The sequence below is a fragment of the Pipistrellus kuhlii genome, unplaced genomic scaffold (assembly GCF_014108245.1).
Source record: "Pipistrellus kuhlii isolate mPipKuh1 unplaced genomic scaffold, mPipKuh1.p scaffold_m20_p_44, whole genome shotgun sequence".
In the NCBI taxonomy this organism is placed as follows: Eukaryota; Metazoa; Chordata; class Mammalia; order Chiroptera; family Vespertilionidae; genus Pipistrellus; species Pipistrellus kuhlii.
The window spans coordinates 3154295-3177432 of record NW_023425545.1 but is presented as its reverse complement, the minus strand read 5'-3'; the positions used below and the strand labels follow the sequence as shown (position 1 = coordinate 3177432).

At 66.8% G+C, this 23138-nt stretch overlaps 4 protein-coding genes across 4 annotated transcripts in view; 2 read left to right on the top strand and 2 right to left on the bottom strand.

Annotated features, from left to right (window-relative positions):
- LOC118704566 (cytochrome b-245 chaperone 1) overlaps positions 1-21381 on the top strand; it is a 35277-nt gene extending 13896 nt beyond the window's left edge. The window contains exons 8-9 of the transcript XR_006739911.1: positions 19022-19039; positions 21366-21381. The gene's annotated coding sequence lies outside the window, so the exon portion shown is untranslated. The remainder of the gene's footprint in view (positions 1-19021; positions 19040-21365) is intronic.
- Positions 163-7619, top strand: OGFOD3 (2-oxoglutarate and iron dependent oxygenase domain containing 3). The gene is made up of 9 exons (XM_036412335.2): positions 163-413; positions 1251-1471; positions 2415-2490; positions 3384-3426; positions 4781-4845; positions 5334-5390; positions 6262-6415; positions 7013-7136; positions 7393-7619. The coding sequence occupies exons 1-9, from the start codon at positions 340-342 to the stop codon at positions 7527-7529; spliced, it is 951 nt and encodes a 316-aa protein (XP_036268228.1). The 5' UTR covers positions 163-339; the 3' UTR covers positions 7530-7619.
- UTS2R (urotensin 2 receptor) lies at positions 9995-12176 on the bottom strand. The gene is made up of 3 exons (XM_045572106.1): positions 12060-12176; positions 10234-11336; positions 9995-10100 (listed from the first exon to the last, which is right to left on the bottom strand). Exons 2-3 carry the CDS (start codon positions 11298-11300, stop codon positions 9995-9997), a joined length of 1173 nt encoding a protein of 390 aa, XP_045428062.1. The 5' UTR covers positions 11301-11336; positions 12060-12176.
- Positions 13626-15014, bottom strand: TEX19 (testis expressed 19). Its single transcript, XM_045572105.1, is given in 5 exon segments — positions 13626-14020; positions 14023-14082; positions 14085-14213; positions 14216-14656; positions 14832-15014. Coding segments are annotated over 4 exon segments (822 nt in total). The 5' UTR covers positions 14454-14656; positions 14832-15014.
- Positions 21382-23138: the final 1757 nt, after the last annotated feature.

Below are 23138 nucleotides of genomic sequence, written 5' to 3'. Positions count from 1 at the left end.
AGCGCCCAGGGTGGACAGACCGGAGGGCGCGGGCCCTGGAGGAGGCGGGCCCCGGGGAGGAGGCGCGGGCCCCGGGGGGAGGCGCCGGGGGAGGAGGGACGCGCTGCACCCGGAGGCTCGGAGCTCCGGGGTTCCAGGGGGCGGGGAGGGACGGGAGCGGAGGATCCGGGCCCGCAGCGCTCGGCCGGCGATTGCTCGGGTCTGGCCGCCAGCCCCGGAGTGGACGGCCGAGCGCGTCGCCCGTGTCCCCGCCGCGCCTGCCTCGCGCTCCCTCACGCGCCGCTCGTCCCGGCCCCGGCGGCTCCCGCGCTCGGCCCGGCTCCGTGGCGGGCAGGCCCGATGGCGCCTCAGCGGAGGGGCGCGCCCAAGGCGCCCGAAGGCAGCGGGACGGCCGAGCGCAGGCGCCCGAGCAGGTACCGCAGCCCCGGAGGGAGGGAGGGCCAGCGCGGCGGCGGCGGCCGGGCCGTGGGCGTGGCCGGAGGGGCTGCCCGGTGGGCGTGGTCTATCATACGATGGGCGTGGTCTTTAGCGGGGCGGGGCTGTCCGTGTCTGTCCGAAAGTGGGCGTGGTCTATGCAGGCGGGCGGGGCGGGCGTGGGGCGGGGCCCGCAGAACCCCGCTCCCACCGGCACCCCAGGCACCCGGCAGCCCTGGCTCAGAGCCGTGGGTGGCTCCGGCGGGGGGTCACGGGGAAGAAGGGCTCCCCGCCGGAAACCTTCCCTGACTCCCCTACCCCGTGTGCATTCTCACCGTGTTGTACCCTCCAACACCACCCCCCCTGCAGGTGCCTCTGTATTGATTGACAGCAGCTCTGACAATGTTAATGTTAGTGTAGGGCCAGGGCCTCCGGTCCGCACGGTCTGCTGTTCAGCACCCACAGGCCCGGTGGGGACCGTGTGTGTTCTGTCCAGCACCCACAGGCGCGGTGGGGAATGTCCAGCACCCACAGGCACGGTGGGGACCGTCTGTGTTCTGTCCAGCACCCACAGGCCTGGTGGGGACCGTGTGTGTTCTGTTCAGCACCCAAAGGCGCGGTGGGGACCATGTGTGTTCTGCGCGGCACCCACAGGCCCAGTGGGGACCGTGGGTGTTCTGTCCAGCACCCACAGGCGCGGTGGGGACTGTCCAGCACCCACAGGCCCGGTGGGGACCGTGTGTGTTCCGTCCAGCACCCACAGGCCCGGTGGGGACCGTGTGTGTTCTGTCCAGCACCCAAAGGCCTGGTGGGACCATGGTGTGTTCTGTTCTCAGCATGAAGAGCGCCCGGGCGCCCCGGGAGGTCCGGAGGAGGTGGCTGCGGGCCGCCGTCCTGGGTGCCGGGGCCGCGCTGGCCGCCGCGCTCCTGCTCTGGGGCAGCCTGGCGGGCGAGGACGGCGTCACCGAGGTCCTGGCTCACCGAGGCGAGGTCCTGCCCGGCCGCTTCATTGAGGTGCCCTGCTCCGAGGACTACAACAGTCACCGGAGATTCGAAGGTAGGCGGCGCCCGGTGATGGGGAAAGAGCGAGGCAGCAGGTTCGAGGGAAATGCTGAGTTTAACCTGAGGTCTTTGCTGCAGCGGGTCGGTGGGGTCAGGCTCCCACCAGGGGGCGCTGTTGGGACGCGCATAAGCCAGGGGCTGTAACGAAGGAAGTGGGGGTTGGTTTTCATTCCTCTGAGCAGCCCGGCAGGAGCGGCCCCCTTGGCTGGCCTCTCCCTCTGACGTCCCCGGGCTCAGGAAAATCCCTTTCAGCGGCTGGGATTGCAGAACAGTTCCCTTCCCGCCCATTTAATAATCCATCATTGCAAACAGTTGGGATGGGGGCGAGGGAGGAGGACCTCGTGTTTAATGGGGATGGGTTATAGAGTTTGGGAAGATGACAGGGTCCTGGGGATAGTGGTGACAGCTGCACAGCAGGTGGATGCCCTCGATGCCATTGATCCGCCCACGTAAAAAAAAGCAGCACTTTAAAAAATATACATTTTTACTGATTTCAGAGAGGAAGAGAGGGAGAGAGAAACATCAATGAGGGAGAGAGAAACATCAATGATGAGAATCATTCATTGGCTGCCTCCTGCACCCCCCCCACTCGGAATCAAGCCTGCGACCCAGGCCTGTGCCCTGACCGGAATGGAACCTGGGACCCCTCAGTCCACAGGCTGACACTATTCACTGAGCCACACCAGCCAGGGCTAAAGCAGCACGTTTTGTGACGTGTATTTTACCACAATGAAAAAACAGTGGGCGTGTGTTTTAAAGCCCCTTCACCAGCCCTCTCCTCTCCTCTCCCAGGTGTGAGAAGCAAGGAGGGACTCATCACGCGCCCACCCCCCCGCCCCCGCCTCCCACAAAGCTCCACTGTCCGGGGAGGGCCTCCCACAGGCTCTGTCTTCAGGCCTCATTGTATTGGTGACCTCACCCGGCTCCTCTCTCTCCAGGCTGCTCCCCTATCAAGTGTGGCCGGGGCGTCAGCGATGCTGTCATCACCAGGGAGGAGGCCCGGCGGGTCCGCAGGTGGGGCGCACCCCTCCTCCCCCCCACCAGCTTCTGTCCCAGCCAGGAATCGGGCTGGGGGGGGGGGGGGAGGGGATGCCTGCTCACAGGACGACTTAGAGAATTCATGTAAAGCTCTGAGTGCTCCCACGACAGCAAGTGATCACCAGGTGCTGGTCCCCTGTCCTCCCAAACGGGGTGGGGATTAGCCCTTCGGCCACTCGCAGCGACTCAGATGGGGCGGGAAGTCTTATCAGAAGTTGGTGGGTTTTCCTGGTTGAAATTTTAAAAACGGGATCTTAAAGTGTAGACTTTCCGACGAGCTGTTCAGACACAATGTCTCTGGAAGCAGGTGGTGAGTGGGGCGTAGTCTGGCCCGTGGGCTGCGGTGGGCATTGCTGGCATCGGCCAGCGGGACGCCGAGTCAGTCCCGACGGGAGGTGCTCCCGATCCCGGTCCAGATGGCGCCGTGGGCGCTCCGCGGGGCACGGGCTTGGGGCTGGCCCCCCACAGTTTCCTGGGCGGCCTGAGGCGCTGGACGCTCTTTGTGGCCGGGAGGTCCTGTCGGGCAGCAGGCCCGCCCTGGGGCCTCGACTCCCCGACCTGGAGGTTCAGAGGCTGCCCCCCGGCCTGTGGAGACGGGACTGGGATGCCTGGGAGGTGGCTCAGCCACTCCGCAGGGCAGCCCGCCACAGCGCCCCCTTGTTCCTGAGCTGTGTTCTGTGTCGTCACAGAAGACGGAACAGCCATTCCCTCACTTGGCTTTGGAAGCCGAGTCCTGTGGTCTAACCGTGTGCTGGTCCTGGACATTAAACAGTCGGTCAGCGTGGTGTGGACCATGGAGGTGGGGGATTTGCTCAGATACATCGCAGGGGACACTGTTAACAAGTGTGGCTTAACGATCTCTCCCACAGCATAGCCGAGAAGGGGCTCTCCCTGGGCGGATCTGACGGAGGGGTGAGTTGTGTGCGGCTCCTGCTTCCGTTTTCTCTTTCCTCCTTTTTTATTTTTATTTTTTATTTTATTTTTTTAAAATATATTTTATTGATATTTCACAGAGAGGAGGAAGGGAAAGACATAGAGAGCTAGAAACATCGATGAGAGAGAAACATCGACCAGCTGCCTTTTGCACACCCCTACTGGGGATGTGCCCGCAACCAATGTACATGCCCTTGACCGGAATCGAACCTGGGACCCTTCAGTCCGCAGACTGAGGCTCTACCACTGAGCCAAACCGGCTTCGGCTCTTTCCTCCTTTTTTAAACATATGTCTTTATTTATGTCAGAGAGAGGAAGGGAGACAGAGAGACAGAAACATCAATGAGAGAGAAACATTGATCGGCTATCTCCTGCACACCCCCTATGGGGATCGAGCCCACAATCCAGGCGTGTGCCCTGACCTGGAATCGATGGGGGACCCCCTCATGCCCCGGATGTGAGTCTGAAATCTCGTTTTCTTGCGACCCCATTAGTTTGAGTGCTCGTTGGCTTGAGATCTCATGTGGTGTCCTGAACATGGATCCTCCAGGCCCGTGGAGCATGGGGAGATTCTCATCATTGATGGTTTTCTCTCCCTCTCCCTTCCTTTCTGAAACCAATAAAAAAATACATTAAAAAAAAAAAAAGTTATGACCCAGCCCTGGCCAGTGTTGCTAAGTGGTTAGGGCGTCGGCCAGTTCACCAAAGGGTCTCAGGTTCGATTCCTGGTCAAAAACACATAGCTGGTTTGCAGGTTTGATCCCCGGTCCTGGTCAAGGCATGTGCAGGAGACAGCTAATCGGTGTGTCTCTTTCACGTCCACGTTCCTCCCTCCCTCCCCTTCTCTCTCTAAGACGAATCCAGGGGGGAAACGTCCTCTGGGAGGATTAAAACAAAAAATGGCACTGGCCCAGCCCTTCGATCCGGGGCGAGAGAATGAGCATGGTCCGCACAGACGAGCTCCCCGCAGGCGGACAGGAACCGGGGCCGAAGGACAGGGAGCATTTGTGGTCTTGGTGGTTGTGTGGGGGCATCTGGACGCCAACGCTCCTGGAACTATATTTTAAACAGAAGCTGTCTGTGGGCTTTCCACGAACAAAGCTCCAGTGGGAGGGCTGGGCCTCAGGGCGGGGCCCGGTGCACCTCACCGGCTGTGGCTATGTTCAGAATCGGACCCCAGGCTAACCTGCGGGCGCAGCGAACGACCCGGCGGCACTCGCTTGGGTCTAGTTGTCCTCCGGGGTGCGCGAGGACGGTCTCAGCCACCGGTGTCGCAGGGGCCGGCGAGGCTCCCTGGCTGCCGCCCTCACGCTCCGCTCCACGTCTCCTGCAGGCGTCCATCTTGGACTTGCACTCGGGCGCGCTGTCGGTGGGGAAGCACTTTGTGAACCTGTACAGGTGAGCTCCATCTTGTACCGGCGTCTGAGCACCCCTCGGGGGGCACCAGCGAGGCTGGCAGCCGCGGCTTCGGGTCCTGGTAAACCGTGACATTAGCCGCAGGGACCGGAAGGCGTGGCCCTCCTCCGAGGGCAGCATCCTTGTTCTCAGGCGTCAGGGGCCCATGTAGCATCGGGGCCTCTCGGGAGCTGGGACCTGCTCAGGGCTCAGGCCCGGGGCCGTGGGGGAGCGGGAGGGGGAGGCCGGCTCCCGTGATCCTCCGTGGGGCCTGAGGGATTCGGCCGCTCTCGGGGCCAGGAGAAGCCCAGGCTCCCCAGCCCCGGGCGGGCCCCCTCGGGGGCCGGCAGCCTGGCCCCTCCCTGCCCCGTGTCCTGCAGGCATCGCCGTGGAAACGACCCCGCCTGCAGGACAGGACGGCAGCTCCCAGGGGCCGGGGGCTTCCCGTGGGGAGACGGACCCTCACGGTGTGAGCACCCCTCACTCCTCAGGTACTTCGGGGACAACGTGGAGAACGTCTTCTCCGAAGAGGACTTCCGGGTGTACCGGTGAGGAGGGGCCGCAGTGTGGGCGGGACGGGGAGGGGCAGGCAGGGCGCCTCCTGCCCGGCACCCTGGCCCTGGGGGTGTGTCTGTGGGATGTGGGCCCCGGCCGGGAAGCAGCAGCCAGTGCGGGCGGTCACCACGCCAGGCGGCCCACGGCGCTCCTTACAGTCCTGCACGAGTGAGCGGAGGAGAGAACATCGATGTCGGAGGGAGACATCCATCGCTGCCTCCTGCACACCACGGGCCCGACCGTGGCCTGGGCCTGTCCCCTGACCGGGGATCGAGCCCAGACCTCCTGGTTCCTGGGTCGCCGCTCTCCCACGGAGCCACGCCGCCAGGCCAGCTCCGTGCTCTCGCTGAGACCAGCGTGAGGGGCCCCTGGAAGTGTCTGTGCAGTCAGAGCCTGTCGGGTGGGAGGCACGTGTGGCAGGCTCGCCCGTGGCTGGAAATGTCAGAGCCATGAGCGCGCTCTGGGCTCGAGCCGTCCCCCTGGGATGTCATGTTAGGGCCTGACATGGGGCTGCAGGCAGCGGCCTGGACCCCAGCCCCGGACATGCAGGGAGGGCCGTGTCTCCGGCAGCCCAGCCCCTGGCGTGCACGGCTCACCCTCAGTCCCGGCCTCCACGCTGCTCAGGAACCTGTGGGCGTGGCCAGGGCCGCTCACCTGCCGTCGCCCGTCTGTGCCCTGGCACTGCCCAGCCGGCCGGTGCCGTGTCGCCCTCCGAGGGGCCGGTCCTCAGGGCCCTTGTCCCCCACACGATGCCCTGTGACACGCGTGTGGGGTGTCGTGTGTGTGCCGATCTTCCGGTGGGCAGGGGGCACTGGGGGAACCCTCCCTCCGGGGCACGGCCCCGCTGACCGTGTCCTCCCACAGGGACGTGCGGCAGAAGGTCCAGCTCGCCATCGCCCGGGCCTTCGGCATCAGCGCGTCCTCGCTGTACCTGACCAAGCCCACCTTCTTCTCCCGCATCAACAGCACGGCGGCCCGCACCGCCCACGACGAGTACTGGCACGCACACGTGGACAAGGTGCGCCGTGCGGTCGGAAGAGGGGGGGCGGGGCTCGCACCACCTGTCCCGCCGCCCAGCTCCGCCTGCCAGGCGCCCAGCATGGCACTGTGGACGCGTGTCACCGTGTTCTTGTTTGTGTGTGTGTTTATGTTCTTTTTTATCGGTTTCGGAGAAGAGGGAGAGGGAGAGAGAAACATCCATGACGAGAGAGAATCATGGATCAGCTGCCTCCTGCACGCCCCTCACTGGGGATGGAGCCTGCAACCCGGGCCTGTGCCCTGACCGGGAATCGAACTGTGACCTCCTGGCTTATAGGTCGATGCTCAGCCCCTGAGCCACGCCAGCTGGGCCTCCATGGTCTTTAAAAGCTGGCCTGCCCCTCCCCCGGGAAAACGCAGGAGCTGTTGTTGCAGCCCTCGCCCCGAGGCAGGCGTTGGCTGCGTGTGGGTCCCGCACCTGCTGCTCCCCAGAAACACGGGCCCAGGCAGGGCCAGACCTGGGTGCGAGGACGGCGCCCCAGGCAGAGGCGGTGGGAGGCGGCGGGAGTGCGGGTGCCTGGCGCCCGGGGGAGGAGCAGCTGCAGGCGGCTCAGCGGTGCTGCGCCCTCGCCTGCAGGTGACCTACGGCTCCTTCGACTACACCTCGCTGCTGTACCTCTCCGACTACCTGGAGGACTTCGGCGGGGGCCGCTTCGTGTTCATGGAGGAGGGAGCCAACCGGACGGTGGAGCCCAGAGCAGGTGTGTGCAGGCGGCCCGGGGTGGGGGGTTTCGGGGGCGGGAGCTGTGTTTATGGAGCGCCTGCTGTGTGCCTGCTGGGCTGAGACCCCGGGGGACCCATCTGTCAGAGGGTGAGGCACCCTGTCCTCGGCTCTGCTGTCCCGGCCCCCGCACCCTGCACCTGCCCTGTGCCTCGCCGCCGGGGTCCTGGCCGGTTTGGCGGGATGCAGGGTGCAGGGCCACACGTGGCCGGGCCACGTCTCTCTCTCCTCCCCAGGCCGCGTGTCCTTCTTCACCTCGGGGTCCGAGAACCTGCACCGAGTGGAGAGGGTGCGCTGGGGCACCCGCTACGCCGTCACCATCGCCTTCACCTGCAACCCCGACCACAGCATCGCCGACCCGGCCTTCACGTAGCCACCTCAGCGGCCCTCCCCCCTCCTCCCCCTCCCTCCCCCATTCCCGGGAACAGGTGCCTTGCATCCTCTTCATGTGACTGGCTAACGTCTCGGTGGTTTCCTGCGAGCAGGTGAAGGGGCCAGCTTCTCCCGGGCCGGCGTCTGCTCCCTCAGGGCTGGGATGATGCCCTGTGGGGCCAGGGCTTCCTCGGGAGGGGAGCAGGGCGGGGGCAGGCTGGGCCCAGGACCTGAGACACCAGCCGGGCAGTCCCGTGAGGACTCCTCCCCCACAACCAGCCCATGGCCCCGGGCGGGGGTCCACGGCGGGCAGGCCTGGGGGCAGCAGGCACACTCCCGGGACCGAGTGGGCAGCCAGGGACAGCTGAGGAGCTGCAACGGAGAGCAGCTGGAGGCCGAGCTGGGAAACTGACCCTCCGACCCCAGGCCGGGGGCAGGGGCAGGCACAGGCCACCTTCCTGGTCCAACCCCCGCTCAGGGCTCCCAGACCGACCCTGAGCCTCTCACTGCGACCTTGAGTTTACAGAAAAGAAGGTGTGGGGCCTACCCCTCTGTGGCCCCCACTTTCCCACAGGAAGGGGCCTGCACAGCAGGGTGGGCTCCGGGACCGTGGCTTCATCCCCAGGAAAAAGTGGGCCCCCTGTTCCCACCTGCATTCCTCACCCCATCCCGAACACTCAACACTGCCCCCCCGCCCACCCCCCACAGCCGAGACCCCATTACCTGGGGGGCTGCGGGGGTCGGTCAGGACTTGTGGGGTGGGGACATGGCCGTGAGGTGAGGATAGAGAGTTGGGAGGCCCAGGGCAGAAACCAAGATGCCCCCACCCCCACCCCCAGGCCCGGTCCCAATGGCCCAGGAGCCTCCTGGCACAGGGCCACGCCTGGCACCTCCGTGTTCCACGCCGACACATAGTTCTGGGGTGAGACACCGGCTCTGGACTTTCAATCACACGCGGGTGCCTGCGCCACGGGGCACAGGGCCACCTGCCCACTGAGCTGGGTGCTCCCAGCTTGACCCCGTGCGGCTGGGCCCTCGCGACCTGGGGAGGCGGTTCAGAGCTGCTGGCTGGGGCTGGCCGCAGGGCGCCCTGCGCAGCGTCATCCGTCTGGAATTCAGTGGAAACGGCTGCCCTGGGCACAGCCCTGGGTCCCTGACTCCAGGGGGGATGGTTTGTGGGTGTAGGGGCCCCGGCTAGACTGGCCACCTGTATCCCTCCCACCTTCTGCGGGCCTGAGCGTCCAGGCAGAGAGGACGCAGCGCCCTGCACCGAGCCGGGTCAGAACCGGGCGAGGAGGCCAGTCTCTGCACACCAGCTGGGCGCCTGGGCAGCCCAGCTCCGCCCGTGTCACTGTCCCTGCCCTGCTGTGCCGCCACCTGTGCCCGCTGCGGCCTCCCCCCAGGAGCCCCGGGAGGTGGTCAGCCGGAGCAGAGCCCCTGGCAGTGAACAGCATGTCCCCGGTTGTAGGTGAACTCCCAGGTGCAGCCGGAGAGGGGGGAACGTGGAGTGTCTGTGGGTGAGTGGCTGACGGGGGCAGGGTGCGGGGCCCAGCCTCCGGGCTTGGGTGTCTGCTCCAAGCAGCAACTGGGGCTCCCCTGCCCCCCGCTAGGCCCCTGGAGGTGGGGGTGGGACCAGGCGCTGGGCCGTGGCCGATCCACACACACGCGCCCCCTCCCGCCTGGCCGTGACCAGCTGCCAGACCCAGACTCCGCCTGGGGCAGGAATGTGCCTGCACCTGGTAAACCCATCACTGCCACCAGCCACCAGACTGGCCCTGGCGCCTGCTGCTGCCACTGCGGAGCCAGCCCTCCGGCCGGGCTGGGACTTCCTGCTTCTGGCTGGGCTCTTCCCCACTTCTCCCCTCTCCCCTCTCCCCTCTCCCCTCTCCCCTCTCCCTTCTCCCTTCTCCCGGGTGAGGGGAGGGCTGAGGACGGGGACATGGTGGGTGGGGGTAGGCTCTAGGCCTGGCACCCGGCCCCTCTCCTGATGCCGCTGTCACCCAGTCCCAGCCAGTCCCTTCTCTGCCCCCCCCCCCCACGAAGCCGTCCCCGCTAGCCCGCCTCATGGGAGCCGAGGACCAGAGAGCACCCATTGAGTGGTCAGCGTCTCCGAGGGCCCCACTGCCTCGTGTCCACCTGGAGGTCCGTCCGCCTGCTGTTGACCAATATCCTCAGTGTGCCCCACGGCCAGCGCTCCGGGCGGCGCCTGTAACTCAGCACAGCCCTCCCGCCTGGTGGCCACGTCGTAATCCACGGAGCAGGTCACGGGCCTGACTCCTGAACCGACGCTGAACCAGCCCCCTCAGGCCTGTGGCCACCGGGCTGCAGGGCAGACTCCCAGCAGAGGGGGCGCTGGCCCCACGTCAGACCCCGACCTGCCTTCGGCTCGCAATGCCCACACCGTGCCCGGGGTCCGTCCTGTCCCTCCCAGCGCCTTGCTCTGCGTTGGAATTTTAGGGGACTTGGCTAATCCTTGAGGTCTGGGTCCTGGGCCTCGCGTCCCCTCCCCCGGCCACTGTGCTGGCACCGCCCGGGCCAGGCCCGCCGCCCAGCCTTGCAGACCTGACGGCTGCTGCCAGGGGCCATCACTAACCGCGTGCACAGGGAACAAATCTCTTTATTCTAAAAGCGCTCGTCCCCGTGGGAGGCCGGGGCCGGCACAGCAGGGGGCGGGGGCGGGGGCTGCGGGCGGGGGAGGGGGCTGCGGGTGGGGGAGGGCGCTGCGAGGGGCGATGGCCGCAGCCGGCCCCAGCGGCCTCCTGGGGGCGGTGGGGGGCCGGGGGCGCCGGCGGAGGTCGCGGTAGTTCCTGGTGAGCAGCGTGTAGAGGACGGGGTTGAGGCAGCTGTTGCCGTAGGTGAGGCAGGTGGTCAGGTAGTTGACAAGGCGGGCGGCGCGGGCCGGGAACAGCGGGCCTTCGCGGTACTGCGCCAGCAGCTGCCAGGCCCAGAAGGGCAGGAAGCAGGCCCAGAAGAGCAGCACGATGGCCAGCACCAGGCGCAGCACGCGGGGGGCGGGCGGCCGCCGCGCCCGCGGTGGGCAGGCCTGCTGTGCCCGCCGGTAGGCCCGGGCCAGGCGCGCGTACAGCAGCGCGATGGCCAGGCCGGGGCCCGCCATGCTGGTGCCGAAGAGCAGCGTCAGGTAGGCGCGGTGCGCGCGCGGGCCCCAGGCGGGCAGGCAGACGGCCCGGCCGCCCCGGCGCGCCAGCCGCACGGCCAGGCCCATGGGCAGCGCCAGCAGCAGGGCCAGCAGCCACGCGCCCAGCGCCAGGGCCGCGCGGTGGCGCCGGGAACGCCGGGCCGCGTCCAGCGGCCTCAGCACGGCGGCGCAGCGCTCGGCGCTCAGCAGCACCAGCGTGAAGCTGCTGGCGTGCATGGTCAGCAGGTCCAGGCTGGGCAGCGCGCGGCAGCCCGCGTCCCCGAAGTGCCACTGCCGGGCGCCGTAGGTGGCCACCACGAAGGGCACGCTGAGCAGGTAGAGCAGGTCGGCCAGCGCCAGGCTAGCCACGTAGGCGCGCAGGGCGGCCGCGGCGCGCGGGAAGCGTCCCAGGACCACGAGGATGTACAGGTTGCCCACCACGCCCACCGCGCCCATGGCCAGGAGCACTGCCCCGAGGGCGCCCGCAGCCACCTGGTCCTCCAGGGAGCCGGGCGCCGCGGGGCCAGCCCCGGAGCCGTTCAGGGTGGCGTTGAGGCTGCCGGGTGGCTGGGCCGTGGGACCGCCCCGCGCGGCCAGGACAGGGAACCCGCTCGTGGGCTCAGGGCTCAGGGCCATCCCCGCAGAGAGGTCATCCGGGGGCAACCAGCTGCCCTGCAGGAAAAGGAGCCCGCTAAAGGTGCAGACCAGCCCGGCCGGCGGGGCCCACAGTGGACCAGACACGGCAGGCACAGACCCGGGTTGCGGGCTGGATCCCCAGTGTGGGCATGCAGTGCAGCGGATCAGTGATTCTCTCTATCTTTGATGTTTCTCCCTCCCTCTCCCTTCCCCTCTGACATCAATAAAAACATACTCTGCTGCCCTGCGGATGCTGGGCCTGCGGCACCATGTGGTGCGGCCCTGTGCCACCAGGCGCAAGGAAGTGGCCTTTCCCGGCTCAGTGCTCACAGCAGGCACGAGAATGGCTTGTAGCCTGATGTCGGAGGATTATCTTCATAAGAAAACAGGCTTGACTGTGGGAACACGGAACGGAGGGAGGCCCTTGGACGGCCCACATCCACACGGGGTAACGCCGGCCCAGGCTTTCCCCTCTGATGACCAGGAACCCCCGGGCGTCCCACGGGCAGCACCTGGGCCCCCGTGCGGGGACTTGGGCCTGCGGTGCAGGAAGCTGCCCAGGACCCAGCGCAGCCGGCAGGGGACCCCTCGGACCTGCCGAGTCCGGGAGCCTCCCCACAGGGCCACTGCACCCGGGAGGCGCCTTGCGTCTCCAGCCGCTGCTGGGGACCGGGCTTCGGAGCCCCAGGAGCGGCGGGAAGCCTTACTGAGCCCCCATACCCCACCCCCCACCCCACACGGGTTGCCCCACACGCTCACCTGTCAGCTCCTGCAGCCACGCAGGAGTTGTGGGGGCCCTGGACTGACTGGGGGTGTCCGGCTGCGGTCCCGCCTAGACAGCGGAGCTGGTGCCCCTCCTGATCGCCACGGGCCCCGCCAGCCAGGGCTGGGACTGCACCTCCGCCTGCGCCAGCGCCGGATGTGAATGGATACTAATACCAGGCAGGGGTGCCAGGAGAGGCGGGGAGGGGCGCCTGGGAAGAGAGCGCAGGAGCGAAGGGGGCGCTGGAGAGGCGGGAAGGGGCAGGAGGAGGTGGGGGCACTGGGCAGCAGGGCGCCGCCCAGCGAGGGTCTGAGCCGCTCTGGAGGGTGGGACCCAGCAGCTGGAGGGGTGTAGTCACCTCCAGACCCGCTCCCCCTCCCCCGGGTGTCTCTGCACCCCACCCCAGCACCCCTGGACCTGGAGAGGGTTGAGACCCAGGCTGGGCCTCTGCCTGGTGGCCTTAATAACATTTAATGTTGTGCAACCATCACCACGATCCATTTCCACAATCTTCTGATCCAAAAGGAAATTCTGTCCCCTTTACTCACCAGCTCCCTGGCCTGCCCCGCCCCTGGGGACCTGACCCTCTCGGACCTGTGTGGTGGGTGTGGTGGATTCTGCAGGATCTGAACCTCCCTGCCCGCTCCCTCACTTGGCACTGCCGTTCGGTGGAGCACCTTTCCCACAGCACCCTGGGGACCAGACCCAGAGCTGCCTCTCCCGGCGCCTGTGCAGCCGGGTCGCTGGCGCCCAAGCCTGTCTCATGACAGTGTGAGCATCCTTTCCACATGGCCAGCCTGTGGGTTTCAGTGTCATGTCAGGAGCACTTCCATGACTGCTCAGCGCAGCGTTCTGTGAGGCTGTGTTTGTTGTTTACACACGACGTGGTAACCACCGGAAACAGCTCCCACCTGGAACCAAAGAGCGGACCTCCCCACCGCCCACCGCCCAGGGGATTTAACCCAGACCGAGGCCACAGGCCAATCAGCTGGGGTTACTGAGGATGACTCAAAGGCTTTGATGCAAAACGCTTGTTTTATTTAACAAAAACAACGTACAAAGAAACAGGAACCAAATGGTTAAACTGCATAAAACAACAATGACCCAACCCCGTCACCTCCCACACAGCTCTCCCGTGGCCAGGGCAGGGGTCTCGTCCCCGAGCCACAAGAGCACCTGCCAACAGCCACATTCTAACTGCAGGAGCATCTGTGGGACAGCTACCCTCCCCAGGGGGACATTGGTGCTGCTTCCCCGTCAGTCCCTGGGCCCCGCCCCCGGCCCCCCCGCCAACAGCTCCCCTGGCTGGGGAGGAGGGGCAGCCACCTGTCCTCCCCAGCCGTTGGCGGCCTGGGGCAGCCTGGTGGTCACCTGGGCCTCGGGCTGAGGCACTGGACATAGGGGTGCTCCCCCAGGGCCCAGGCTCTCCCCGGCCCCCCAGCTGCCTGTGCCAGCGACACCAGGACCCTGCCCTTGGGGCGAGGCCTCTGGCCCAGGGTCCCCGCCGCCCTCCTCGGCCTCCGTGTTGCCCCAGGGGGCGTAGGAGCGGACGCTGAACCCCCTCAGGAGCAGGGCCGTGCCCTCGGGGACAAGCTGGGCCCCGTAGCCGGCCGGGAGCTCTCCAGGAGGCTGAGCCGCCACGGGCTCGGGTCCTGGCCCGGGTACGCGCGATGGAGCTGCAGCACATACAGGCCGTCCGGCTCCAGCAGCACGCCCCAGCCCGGGCCCGGGGCCCTCCGGATCCACCGTGGCGACACGTGTGGGAGGAGGGTGCCGGCAGGGCCGCCCGCCATGGCCGTGGCCTGCAGGCTCAGCAGCCAGCTCTGCCTGGGCACGGTCCACCTCCCGGGTGGCCACCACCTCCAACAGCCTGGGCTCAGCTGGGGGCAGGACTCTTCGGGAAAACCCTGCGGTAAGACACAGGGGCTCATCCAATGGGAGCAGGTAGGAACCCCCCGAACCGCCAGGCGAGACCCTGGGTCCAGTCAGCATTCTGGGGACCCAGGCCCAGGGGTGCCCGTGTTGCGGGGTCTGCTCGGTGGGCGTCAGGCCCAGCTCTTCAGACTCATCAGGGTCGGACCCCAGGGTGACCGAGCCCCCGTCCCCAAGCCCTTCCAGTTCGGGCTGACCTTCGCCCTGCCACCCGCTGGGCCTATCCCCAGGGACAGCCCCTCCTCTGGCTCCGCCCAGCGGTGCTGCACCGGCTCAGGGTCCCAGTCCTCCTCTTCCCAGTCTCCCGACCTCAAGGACTCCTTGAAGCTCAGGAAGAGGAGCTTAAAACAAGGGAAGCAGACCCTTAGCTGGTTCCCATGTTGGAGCTGATACAACCAGAACGCCTTCAGTTGGGACACACCCTCCCTGCCAGGCCGCTCGCTGCCCGGGCTGCACATGGCGGCACTGCCTGCTCCTGGGGGTGGGCAGCAAGGACAGCACTTTCGGGGACTGCAGGGGGCAGGGAGGAGAGCCAGGGGTGCAGGGATTTGGGGTGGGAGGGACGAATTGGGTCCCAAATCCACAGGGACCTGCAGAAGTGGGGAAGAATGAACTTCTGGAAATTTCTTTAGCTGATGCAATTGCTCTGGTCTCTGGAGAGCTGTAAGGAAGAAGCCCAGGAGGTCAGGCGCCCCCTACTGGCAGGCGGGGGGCGGGAGGGACCCCAGGGGGTGGGGGAGGGGTCTCTGCTCAGTTCAGCCCCTCAGGCCTGAGTCACGTGGGAGCGTGGTCCCTCCCCCACCCACCCAGTACCCCCAACACCCAACCAGCCTCACCTGTCGGAGCCAAATGAAACCTAAGGGAACATGATGGCACCGGCCAGAACCGGACGGCACCAGATGGACCCAGACAGGACCTAATGGAACCAGATAGAACCTTAGGAATCAAGATGGAAGCGGACAGAACCTTACAGAATCCAGCCCCTGAGCTATCAGATGCCCCAGGCCACCCTGGACAGTTTGGGCCCCTTAACTCCCCGCCCCTCTCCCCACCATGTTCCCGGGACCCTCTCAACCGCCTCCCTCCGCCGCTGCAGGGCATCCCAGGGAAAGGAGGGACACCCGCCGCCTGGGAATATAAAGGCTTGTTTCCCATGATGCCCTAGGCTGATCTGCATACGCCTGTGAGGCTCCGCCCACCACACCCTGAAACTGCTGCGTCACCCCCTCCCGCGCTGGTCCCACGTGCACGCTGGTCCCGGCGCCAGGCGCCATCTTGGTACTCGTCCCTCTGGGTCTGACGGCTCCAGGCGTCTTTAGCCCGCGGGTCCGACATGGCGCCATCCCTCTGCGGCCTTCGCCCGGAGCGGCCCCTGGACCCCCTGACCCTCAGGGCCTCATCCTTCGGCTTAAAGTGGGTCCCTTCCCCGCCCCAATGGCAGACTCCATGCATTTCAGAGATGGGCCGGTTATTTCCACTTTACATACTTTCCCCACTTTGTGGGTCTCCTCTCCGCTTTAAAAGACTAATTTAAAAGGACTTTTTAAAAGAAAAGAGTTACTGTTAGAGCAGTTTTGGGTTCACAGCAAAACGGAGCAGAAGGTACAGGGGCTCCCGCAAAGGGCCTGTGTGCGCGCGGGAGGAGCCTGGGGGCGCCTGAGGGGCGCCTCCGCACTCGGCGGCGTGGGCTCCCTCTTGTCTGTAAACGGGCGTCATGGTTTCTCAGAGGAAGTTGTTCCTGTGGGACTGTAGCTTCCGTGTTTCCCTGGGAGCCTGAGTTCACGACCGTCCCCGGAGGCCACCTTGAGCCGCCATGTTGGACCACCTTGAACCGCCATCTTGGACCGCCATCAGGACTCTCCCCGGGAGGCCACCTTGAGCCGCCATCTTGGACCTCCGTCAGGACTCTCCTTGAGCCGCCATCTTGGACCGCCATCAGGACTCTCTCAGGGAGCCCATCTCGAACCACCATCAGGACTCTCTCAGGGAGGCCACCTTGAGCCGCCATCTTGAGCCGGAAGCACCTCCCTTCCACTTCCGGTAAGGCCACAGTCTTGCCCGATTAGGGCTCACCCAATGACCTCCTAAAGCCCTCCTCCTGATGCCATCACGCGGCTTAGGGTTTCCACACGGGAGTTCTGGGGGACACGGTGGGGTGTCCTGCTTATGCAAAAGGCCATGGCGTGGGCGGGCGCCGCACTCATCCGCGACCTGCGCCTGGGCCAGAGGCTTCATGCGGCGATCGCCAAGTGAACCAGCAAGGCAGCGGTTCCTTCCCCACTCCGCCGAGGAGTCCACCCGCCGCGGGCGTCTCCCCTGGGCGCGCCCAGGCGGGAGCAGCCTGCCTCCGGGCCGGTCGGCCAGCGCCGAGGCGCACCGTGTGCCAGCAGCGCCCCCTGGTGGTCGTTCGGGCGGCATGGATCCTGGTTCCAGGCACTGCCGGGCCCCAGTGACCCGGGGCCAGCACCGCTGGCTGGCCGCTCCCGCTCCCAACGCCGCCTCCTGAGCTGGGAAGTGGGGATGTGGATGCCGGGATCACGGGTCCTTCCCCCACAGGGATCGGCCAGTCTGTGTCCGTGTGGGTGTTCGAACACCCCCTCCCCTGGGAGCCCCCCACCTGGTCCCTCTATGACCAGCCAGGCCCTGGAGCCGGGCCGTGAGTGTGAGCAGGGGCGAGGCTGTGCGAGGCTGTGGTGCGTGTTCACTGGGATCTGCGCACGTTTGCACGGTGCTGACTGTGGGTCCGAGTGAGCACCTGCGTGAGGTGCCTGGGTTTCCGGGGCGCAGGGCTGTGTCCGGCTGGGACAGAGGCGAGGTCCGGACCACCATGCCGTCACAGGGACCTGGACTTTCCGCTTACCTCTCTCTGCGACGGATTCTCCCGGGAAACCGCGCGGCCCGGCCCACAGCACTGCCTGGGCTCTGCTTGGGGTCCCCGGGGGGACGGCCATGCCTGTTTGGGGCTCGCCTGCCCGTGCCAGGCCCCGAGGACAGGCCGGGCTCACACAGGTGCGCTCACCTCCAGGCGGACAAGGCCGGCGAGGAGAGGCCTGGCTTGTCCCTGAGGGTCTCGGGCCTGGAGCAGCCAAGTTCCCACCGGGCTGACCCGGCCCCAGTCGCTGGGTACGGCCACTCTGCTGGGCTCCCGTCCGAGGAAAGTCCCCTGAGAACTGGAGAACCGGGGAGGGGGGGGTGTTGTTATTTTGTCCAAGGCCAGGGCGCGTCCCGGCCAACGGCTGCTCTGGGCTGCGGGAGGGCCTGATGCTGAGGGAGGCCCTGCATGGGGGGCGGCAGCCTGTACACACCAGACACGATGCTCATGTCACACTGAGAGGGTTGACACCGGGGTCACCTGGCACGGCTTAAAACACCAGCTCCTTCGCATCCAAGCTTTTCAAAGACAACAAGCAACGTGGGAAAGTGACACGCCGGCCGGGGTCGGGCGTGGGCCCTGGAGGTCAGGCGCCTGTGGCAGATGCCCCGGCGCGGCCCCCGGGAACAGCCAAACATTCTCCGTAGAAAGTGGGGGCTCCAGACGCCGAGCTCTGGGGACCCTGGGCGCTCACATCCTCAGCCCGGGCCTCGCCGGCCTCCACGCCGACTCCAGCGGTCTCTCAGTGACAGACGTGACTAAAGCTTAAAAGTCACCTTTATGTCCATGGCTCCGGGACAGGACTGCGGTTCTTAGAAGACGTCGGCCTGATTCTCACAGCTTTACACCTAGAAAACCTCTCAGAGCGAAGCTATTAAACCAACTCGTGCAAAAAACAAAAAATTAAATAAAAATAAATAAGTAAACCAACACGTGCAGCCTACAGTCCACACTGTGCCCGTGTTTCCCACCTGTCAGGACGGCCCGTCAGGAGGAGGTCACGAGATCCCCTGCCGTTTCCCACGCTAACGTGGAGCCAGGGCCTGGGCTCAGGCTTCCCTCTCGCCCGGCAGCCAGCTCCGGGCCAGAGTGTGCGGAGCGGCCCCTTCGGCCACCGGGCGGCTGGTCCTGGCCGTCACGGCCACGTCTTGGGCCAGAACTGTCCCCCGCTCACGGGGAGCAGGCGGTGCTAGCGCCTGGCACTTACGTGGAAACGCGCCTCCACGACAGTCACCCATCTCGCCCACAGAGCCCTTCCTCGGCGGAGGGAGGGCTGTGCCCCACGAAGCTGCACCGAGACTAAGCGGCCGGGACACGGCCACGTGGCTGCTCGACGCCAACCCCGCCAGGCTCCCTGGGGACGCGCTGCAGGCGGACCCCCGGCTGGCTGTCCAGAGCTCTCACACCTCACGGGGACCCACGTGGACAGAGCCATGGAGCGCCACGGGGCAGAGCATGGAGGCAGGCCTGGCCTCGGGGACCAGGTAGTGCAGGCACCGGAGGGGAACCTGGTGCAGCCAATGCCGAGAGTGACCCACAAACTGGCCCCAGGCCTCCCCAGCACAGCCCCCACTGGCCAGGGGGGCTGGTAGTGAGCAAGGCTCAGGATTGCCTGCTGTTGGGTGAAAACACTGGAGTGGGTGGGAATCTTCCTTTCCTGCCTGGCTCCTCCTCAGCCCCATCTCCCCCCAGTCCCGTCTCCCCCATCTCACCCCCCGCCCCTGTCTCCCCATCTCCCCCCTCGGCTCCATCTTCCCACCCAGCCCTGTCTCCCCATCTCCCCCATCTCCCCCGTCAACCCCATCTCCCCTCCCCCCAGCCCTCTCTCCCCGCAGCCCTGGCCAATGTTTGTCAAGTAACACAGTCCTGCAATAGGGGGTGTTTGCTGTCAAAGCTGGGGGGGAGCCAGGCCCCTGCAGGTGAGGATACCATGGAAGTGGCTGTGAACCCCACACTCAGATCCACACACCCCATGCCTGGTGGGGCTGGGAGAGGCCGCATTGGCTCAGACCCACTACCTCAGCGGACCCACATGCCCACTGTCCCTGCGCCTGCTTCCTGTCTGCCCCCGCATGCCCAGCTGAGCCCATCACGCAGGCCCCCTGAGCTCAGAGGACCAGACGGGGGGTCTTGCTGTCTGGGGACCAGAGAGAGGCCGGGCCCAGGGAGGGGGTGGGAAGTGGGGTAGAGCAGGGTGGTCAGGAAGGTTGAAGGTGAGACGCCCCATTTGTTTCAAGGGCAGACACGACCTCCTATCCCTGTGGGGGGTCAAGACCACAGCCCAGAGAGGGGGTTCACCAGGAACCAAGAGGTCACGGATTCAATTCCTGGTCAGGGCACTTGCCCAAGTTGCAGGCTCAATCCTCAGTAGGAGGCATGAGGAGGCAGCTGATCAATGATGTTTCTCTTTCATTGATGGTTCTTTCTCTCTATCCCTCTCCCTCTTTCTCTAAAAATCAATAAAACGTATGTTTCCAACCCAGCCTCGAGTGTGTGTGAGAGCAGCACCCCTCACTGACCCTGACGGGACCCCAGAACTCGCTTCAGCCATCAGAGGACAGGAGGGGTGCAGCAGTTGATGGGGTGCAGGACCGTCAGGCACAGGCCTGCCGCCAGTGGAGGGGGCTGCGGAGGGTGAAGACAGGAGCCAGAGGAGGTTGCAGCGGTAATGGAAGAGTAACCGTCGCGAAGTCCTGCGATATCGTGGACAAGCTGCTGAGTGAGTGTTTGGTGAACCAGGAAGTCGGCCGTAAGGGAAATCTTAGAAATCCCGGCACCTCGGGGAAAATGAAACTGCTCCGGTCCTGTGGCTCCGGACAAACAGTGCGACGCCCGGAGAGCAGGCGCAGGACAGGAGGCTCGCCGGCCGGGATGACGGCCGCCGCCCACAGGCCCGGAGAGGCACCTGTGTGTGCGTGTGCGTGTGCGTGTGCACGTGCGTGTGCGTGTGCACAGGAAGTCCCTGCTCAGTTCCAGGAGAGCGAGACAGGAGCCCAGGGGCACGGCTGGCGCACTGTCTCAGCCCCTGGTTTGTGCGGCTGCAGAGCGAGCTGTCCTCTTCAGGTGAACTGCTTTACCACGTCCTCCACCCACCCTCAGACCGACCTCCTGCCTGGACAGCCCAGGGACCTGCCCGAGCAGAGTGGAGCGGAGCAGAGGGGCCTCGGCCAGCTGCACTGGAGGGAAGGCGGGCTGACTTGGGCGGTGGCCTCGGGGACAAGCCCCCGTTGGGCCTGAGGGGACCTGGGTGGTGTCTGGTCCCGGCCGGTCGTCACGTGTGGGCCCCTCTCTAGTGCCTCTGTGCCCTCCGGGAGGGCCAGGGCCCCTGCCGTGGGCAGGGGCTGTGGGTGGTCCCGTGAGGACCGCTCCTTCCATCTGCCCAAGGCTAGCCCTTCGGGCATCCTGGGGACTCTACCTCTTCCATCCACTGGGACTGGTCCCTTCTCTCCCCGCCTTCCCCTCCCACTCTCTCTGAGAAGCAAGGGGGAACTGTCCTCCGTGAGATCAACTTAACGACAAGCCCACCAGGAGCGCAGAGGTCTCCCTCCCCAGTGACCGCACAGGGGCCTGGGCGTGAGCCTGCACAGCCTCAGGGAACACCTGACTCCCACCCGCCTGCCCCTGGGCACCCGCAGGGAGCCCACGGCATTTCCCACAGTCCTCAGCCCACACTGGGGAGCTGGGGCCGATCCTGGGGCGCCCGCCCAGCGCCCCGCACTGCCGCTCGCCCGGAGGCGCCCGCGGTTCCTAGAACCTCCGCCCAAAGTGTGGACACAGCGGAGGGAGGGGCCGCTGCCAAGACAGTCACGCTGCTTCCTTCCCGTGGCCGTTCCCACGGCGGCTCCCGTGACTTCCCGCGCCTCCCGTGACTTCCCACAACCCCTCCTGGCATCTGGGACATCTGGGATTTGGGGCGGGGCCTCCCGCGCCCCTGGGCCCTCAACCCTCGGCCTCCACCTCCCCCGCGGCTCCGCCCTGGAGCCTCCAGTTTCCCTCCCGGTCCGCCCGGCGCGCAGACGACGAGCGGCTGCCGGACACCGAGGAGGCGCCGGCGTCGGAGCAGGTGAGGGGCGGGAGGGCGGGAGGGGGAGCAGGTGAGGGGCGGGAGGGTGCTCGGACGGGAAGGGGCTGGGAGGACGGGACGAGGCTCCGAGTTGGGAGGTTCCCTGGACTCTGGGTTTCGGAGGAGCGCGCGCGGGATTCCCCTCTTGCCGCCAAGACGGGACTCCTGGTGCCTGACCTGCCATCCGCCCGGGCGCAGGGTGCCCGCCTGGAGGGGAGGGGCGGAGCTGCGGTCGCCGTGGCCCGCTGGGGGTGGGGGGTCGGAGGGGGGCAGAGATGTGCCCTGCGCCCCCCCACGCCCAGCGGAGTCGAGGCGCGCTCTCGGGCACACCTGCACCCACACTGCGCCCGCGCGCAGGGGCACTCCTGGGGGTGCGCACACGCGTGGACTCCGCTCCCGCACACAGCGCCAACTCACAGACGCCGGTAACACAAGGGACCCGCCGGCACTGCCCTAACCAAGGGGGTGTCTGAGTTCAGCCCCCGCGGGTGGTGCCCTGAAGGATGAAAACTGCCTTCCACCGGCTGGGTGGGGAGCCCTCCTGTCTCAGAGCCTGGGAGTCTGGGGGAGGGGGCGGGGGATGTGTTTCCAGCGACAGGAACTAGGATGGGGGGCAGGGGCAGCCGGGCAGTGGGGACAGTCGGCAAAGGCTGTGGGGAGCTGGTTTGCCTGGCCTGGACGGGGACCGACCTCCCAGCCGGGGCCCCTCCCAAATATCGCCCGGAACCTGCTCACACCACAGGGGACATTCAGAGGTGGCTGTGCCCCAGCGCGCATTTCTTCCTAATAAATCCTGTTGGGGCTGGGAGTCCCTCGCGCAGGCTGGCGCCCCAGCCCCCTCCTCCCCGGCCCCTTCCCGCCAGGGCCCGGCGCCCCAGCAGCTGGGCTCAGCCTAGGAGGTGCCCCGTGGAGTCCCCAGCCCCGCCCTCCGTCCTGAGGCCGGAGACCTCCCACACCCACAGCGCAGCTCCCGTGCTCCCGTCCTCCGGGCTCCGGCTCCCGGGGGTGAGAGTCCCTGCGAGGGCCGCTGGGACAGGTGTGGCTGATGGCCCGCCGGGCCGGGATCTCCGGCTGTCCGTGTACGGCCTCCGGCTGTCCGTGTACGGCCTCCGGCTGTCCGTGTACGGCCTCCGGCTGTCCGTGTACGGCCTCCGGCTGTCCGTGTACGGCCTCCGGCTGTCCGTGTACGGCCTCCGGCTGTCCGTGTATGGCCTCCGGCTGTCCGTGTACGGCCTCCGGCTGTCCGTGTATGGCCGGTAGGGACACACAGTGGTCTGGGCCAAAAGACAGGCGCTGGCCAAGATGCAGAGCCGGCTCTCCATGCCACCAGTGTGACGGGCTGGCAGGAAGGTGGTTTTGGATTAGGGGCAGAGGTGCGTCAGGTTGTCTCTTTACCCAGACTGTGGTCACGCAGGGCTTCTGGGGATGGGCAGGGCCACGGGAGAGTGGCTGAGGGCGGCCAGGGCCTCGGCAGGTTCAGAGCAGCCCTGGCCTTGAGCAGCAGGAAGAGTAGAGCAGCCTGCCCCTGACCAGGCCTGCCCCCGGGGGACCCCACCTCAGCGGGCAGACACCTCCCCGGGGGACCCCACCTCAGCGGGCAGACACCTCCCCCGGGGACCCCACCTCAGCGGGCAGACACCTCCCCGGGGGACCCCACCTCAGCGGGCAGACATCTCCCCGGGGGACCCCACCTCAGCGGGCAGACATCTCCCCGGGGGACCCCACCTCAGCGGGCAGACATCTCCCCGGGGGACCCCACCTCAGCGGGCAGACATCTCCCTGGGGACCCCAATTCAGTGGGCAGACACCTCCCTGGAGGACCCCACCTCAGCGGGCAGACACCTCCCCAGGGGACCCCACCTCAGCGGGCAGACACCTCCCCGGGGGACCCCACCTCAGCGGGCAGACACCTCCCCGGGGGACCCCACCTCAGCGGGCAGACACCTCCCTGGAGGACCCCACCTCAGCGGGCAGACACCTCCCCGGGGGACCCCACCTCAGCGGGCAGACACCTCCCTGGAGGACCCCACCTCAGCGGGCAGACACCTCCCCGGGGGACCCCACCTCAGCGGGCAGACACCTCCCTGGAGGACCCCACCTCAGTGGGCAGACACTTCCCCGGGGGACCCCACCTCAGCGGGCAGACACCTCCCCGGGGGACCCCACCTCAGCGGGCAGACATCTCCCCGGGGGACCCCACCTCAGCGG

Coding starts and splice junctions, on each gene's coding strand:
- UTS2R (XM_045572106.1), bottom strand. CDS start 11,300: ATGGCCCTGAGCCCTGAGCCCACGAGCGGGTTCCCTGTCCTGGCCGCG. Junction 10,101..10,233: donor CGCAGCGCCCTCCCCCACCC/GCAGCCCCCTCC, acceptor GGCCCCTGGCAG/CAGCCGTCAGGTCTGCAAGG.
- OGFOD3 (XM_036412335.2), top strand. CDS start 340: ATGGCGCCTCAGCGGAGGGGCGCGCCCAAGGCGCCCGAAGGCAGCGGG. Junction 3,427..4,780: donor TGGGCGGATCTGACGGAGGG/GTGAGTTGTGTG, acceptor CGTCTCCTGCAG/GCGTCCATCTTGGACTTGCA. Junction 6,416..7,012: donor GGCACGCACACGTGGACAAG/GTGCGCCGTGCG, acceptor CCTCGCCTGCAG/GTGACCTACGGCTCCTTCGA.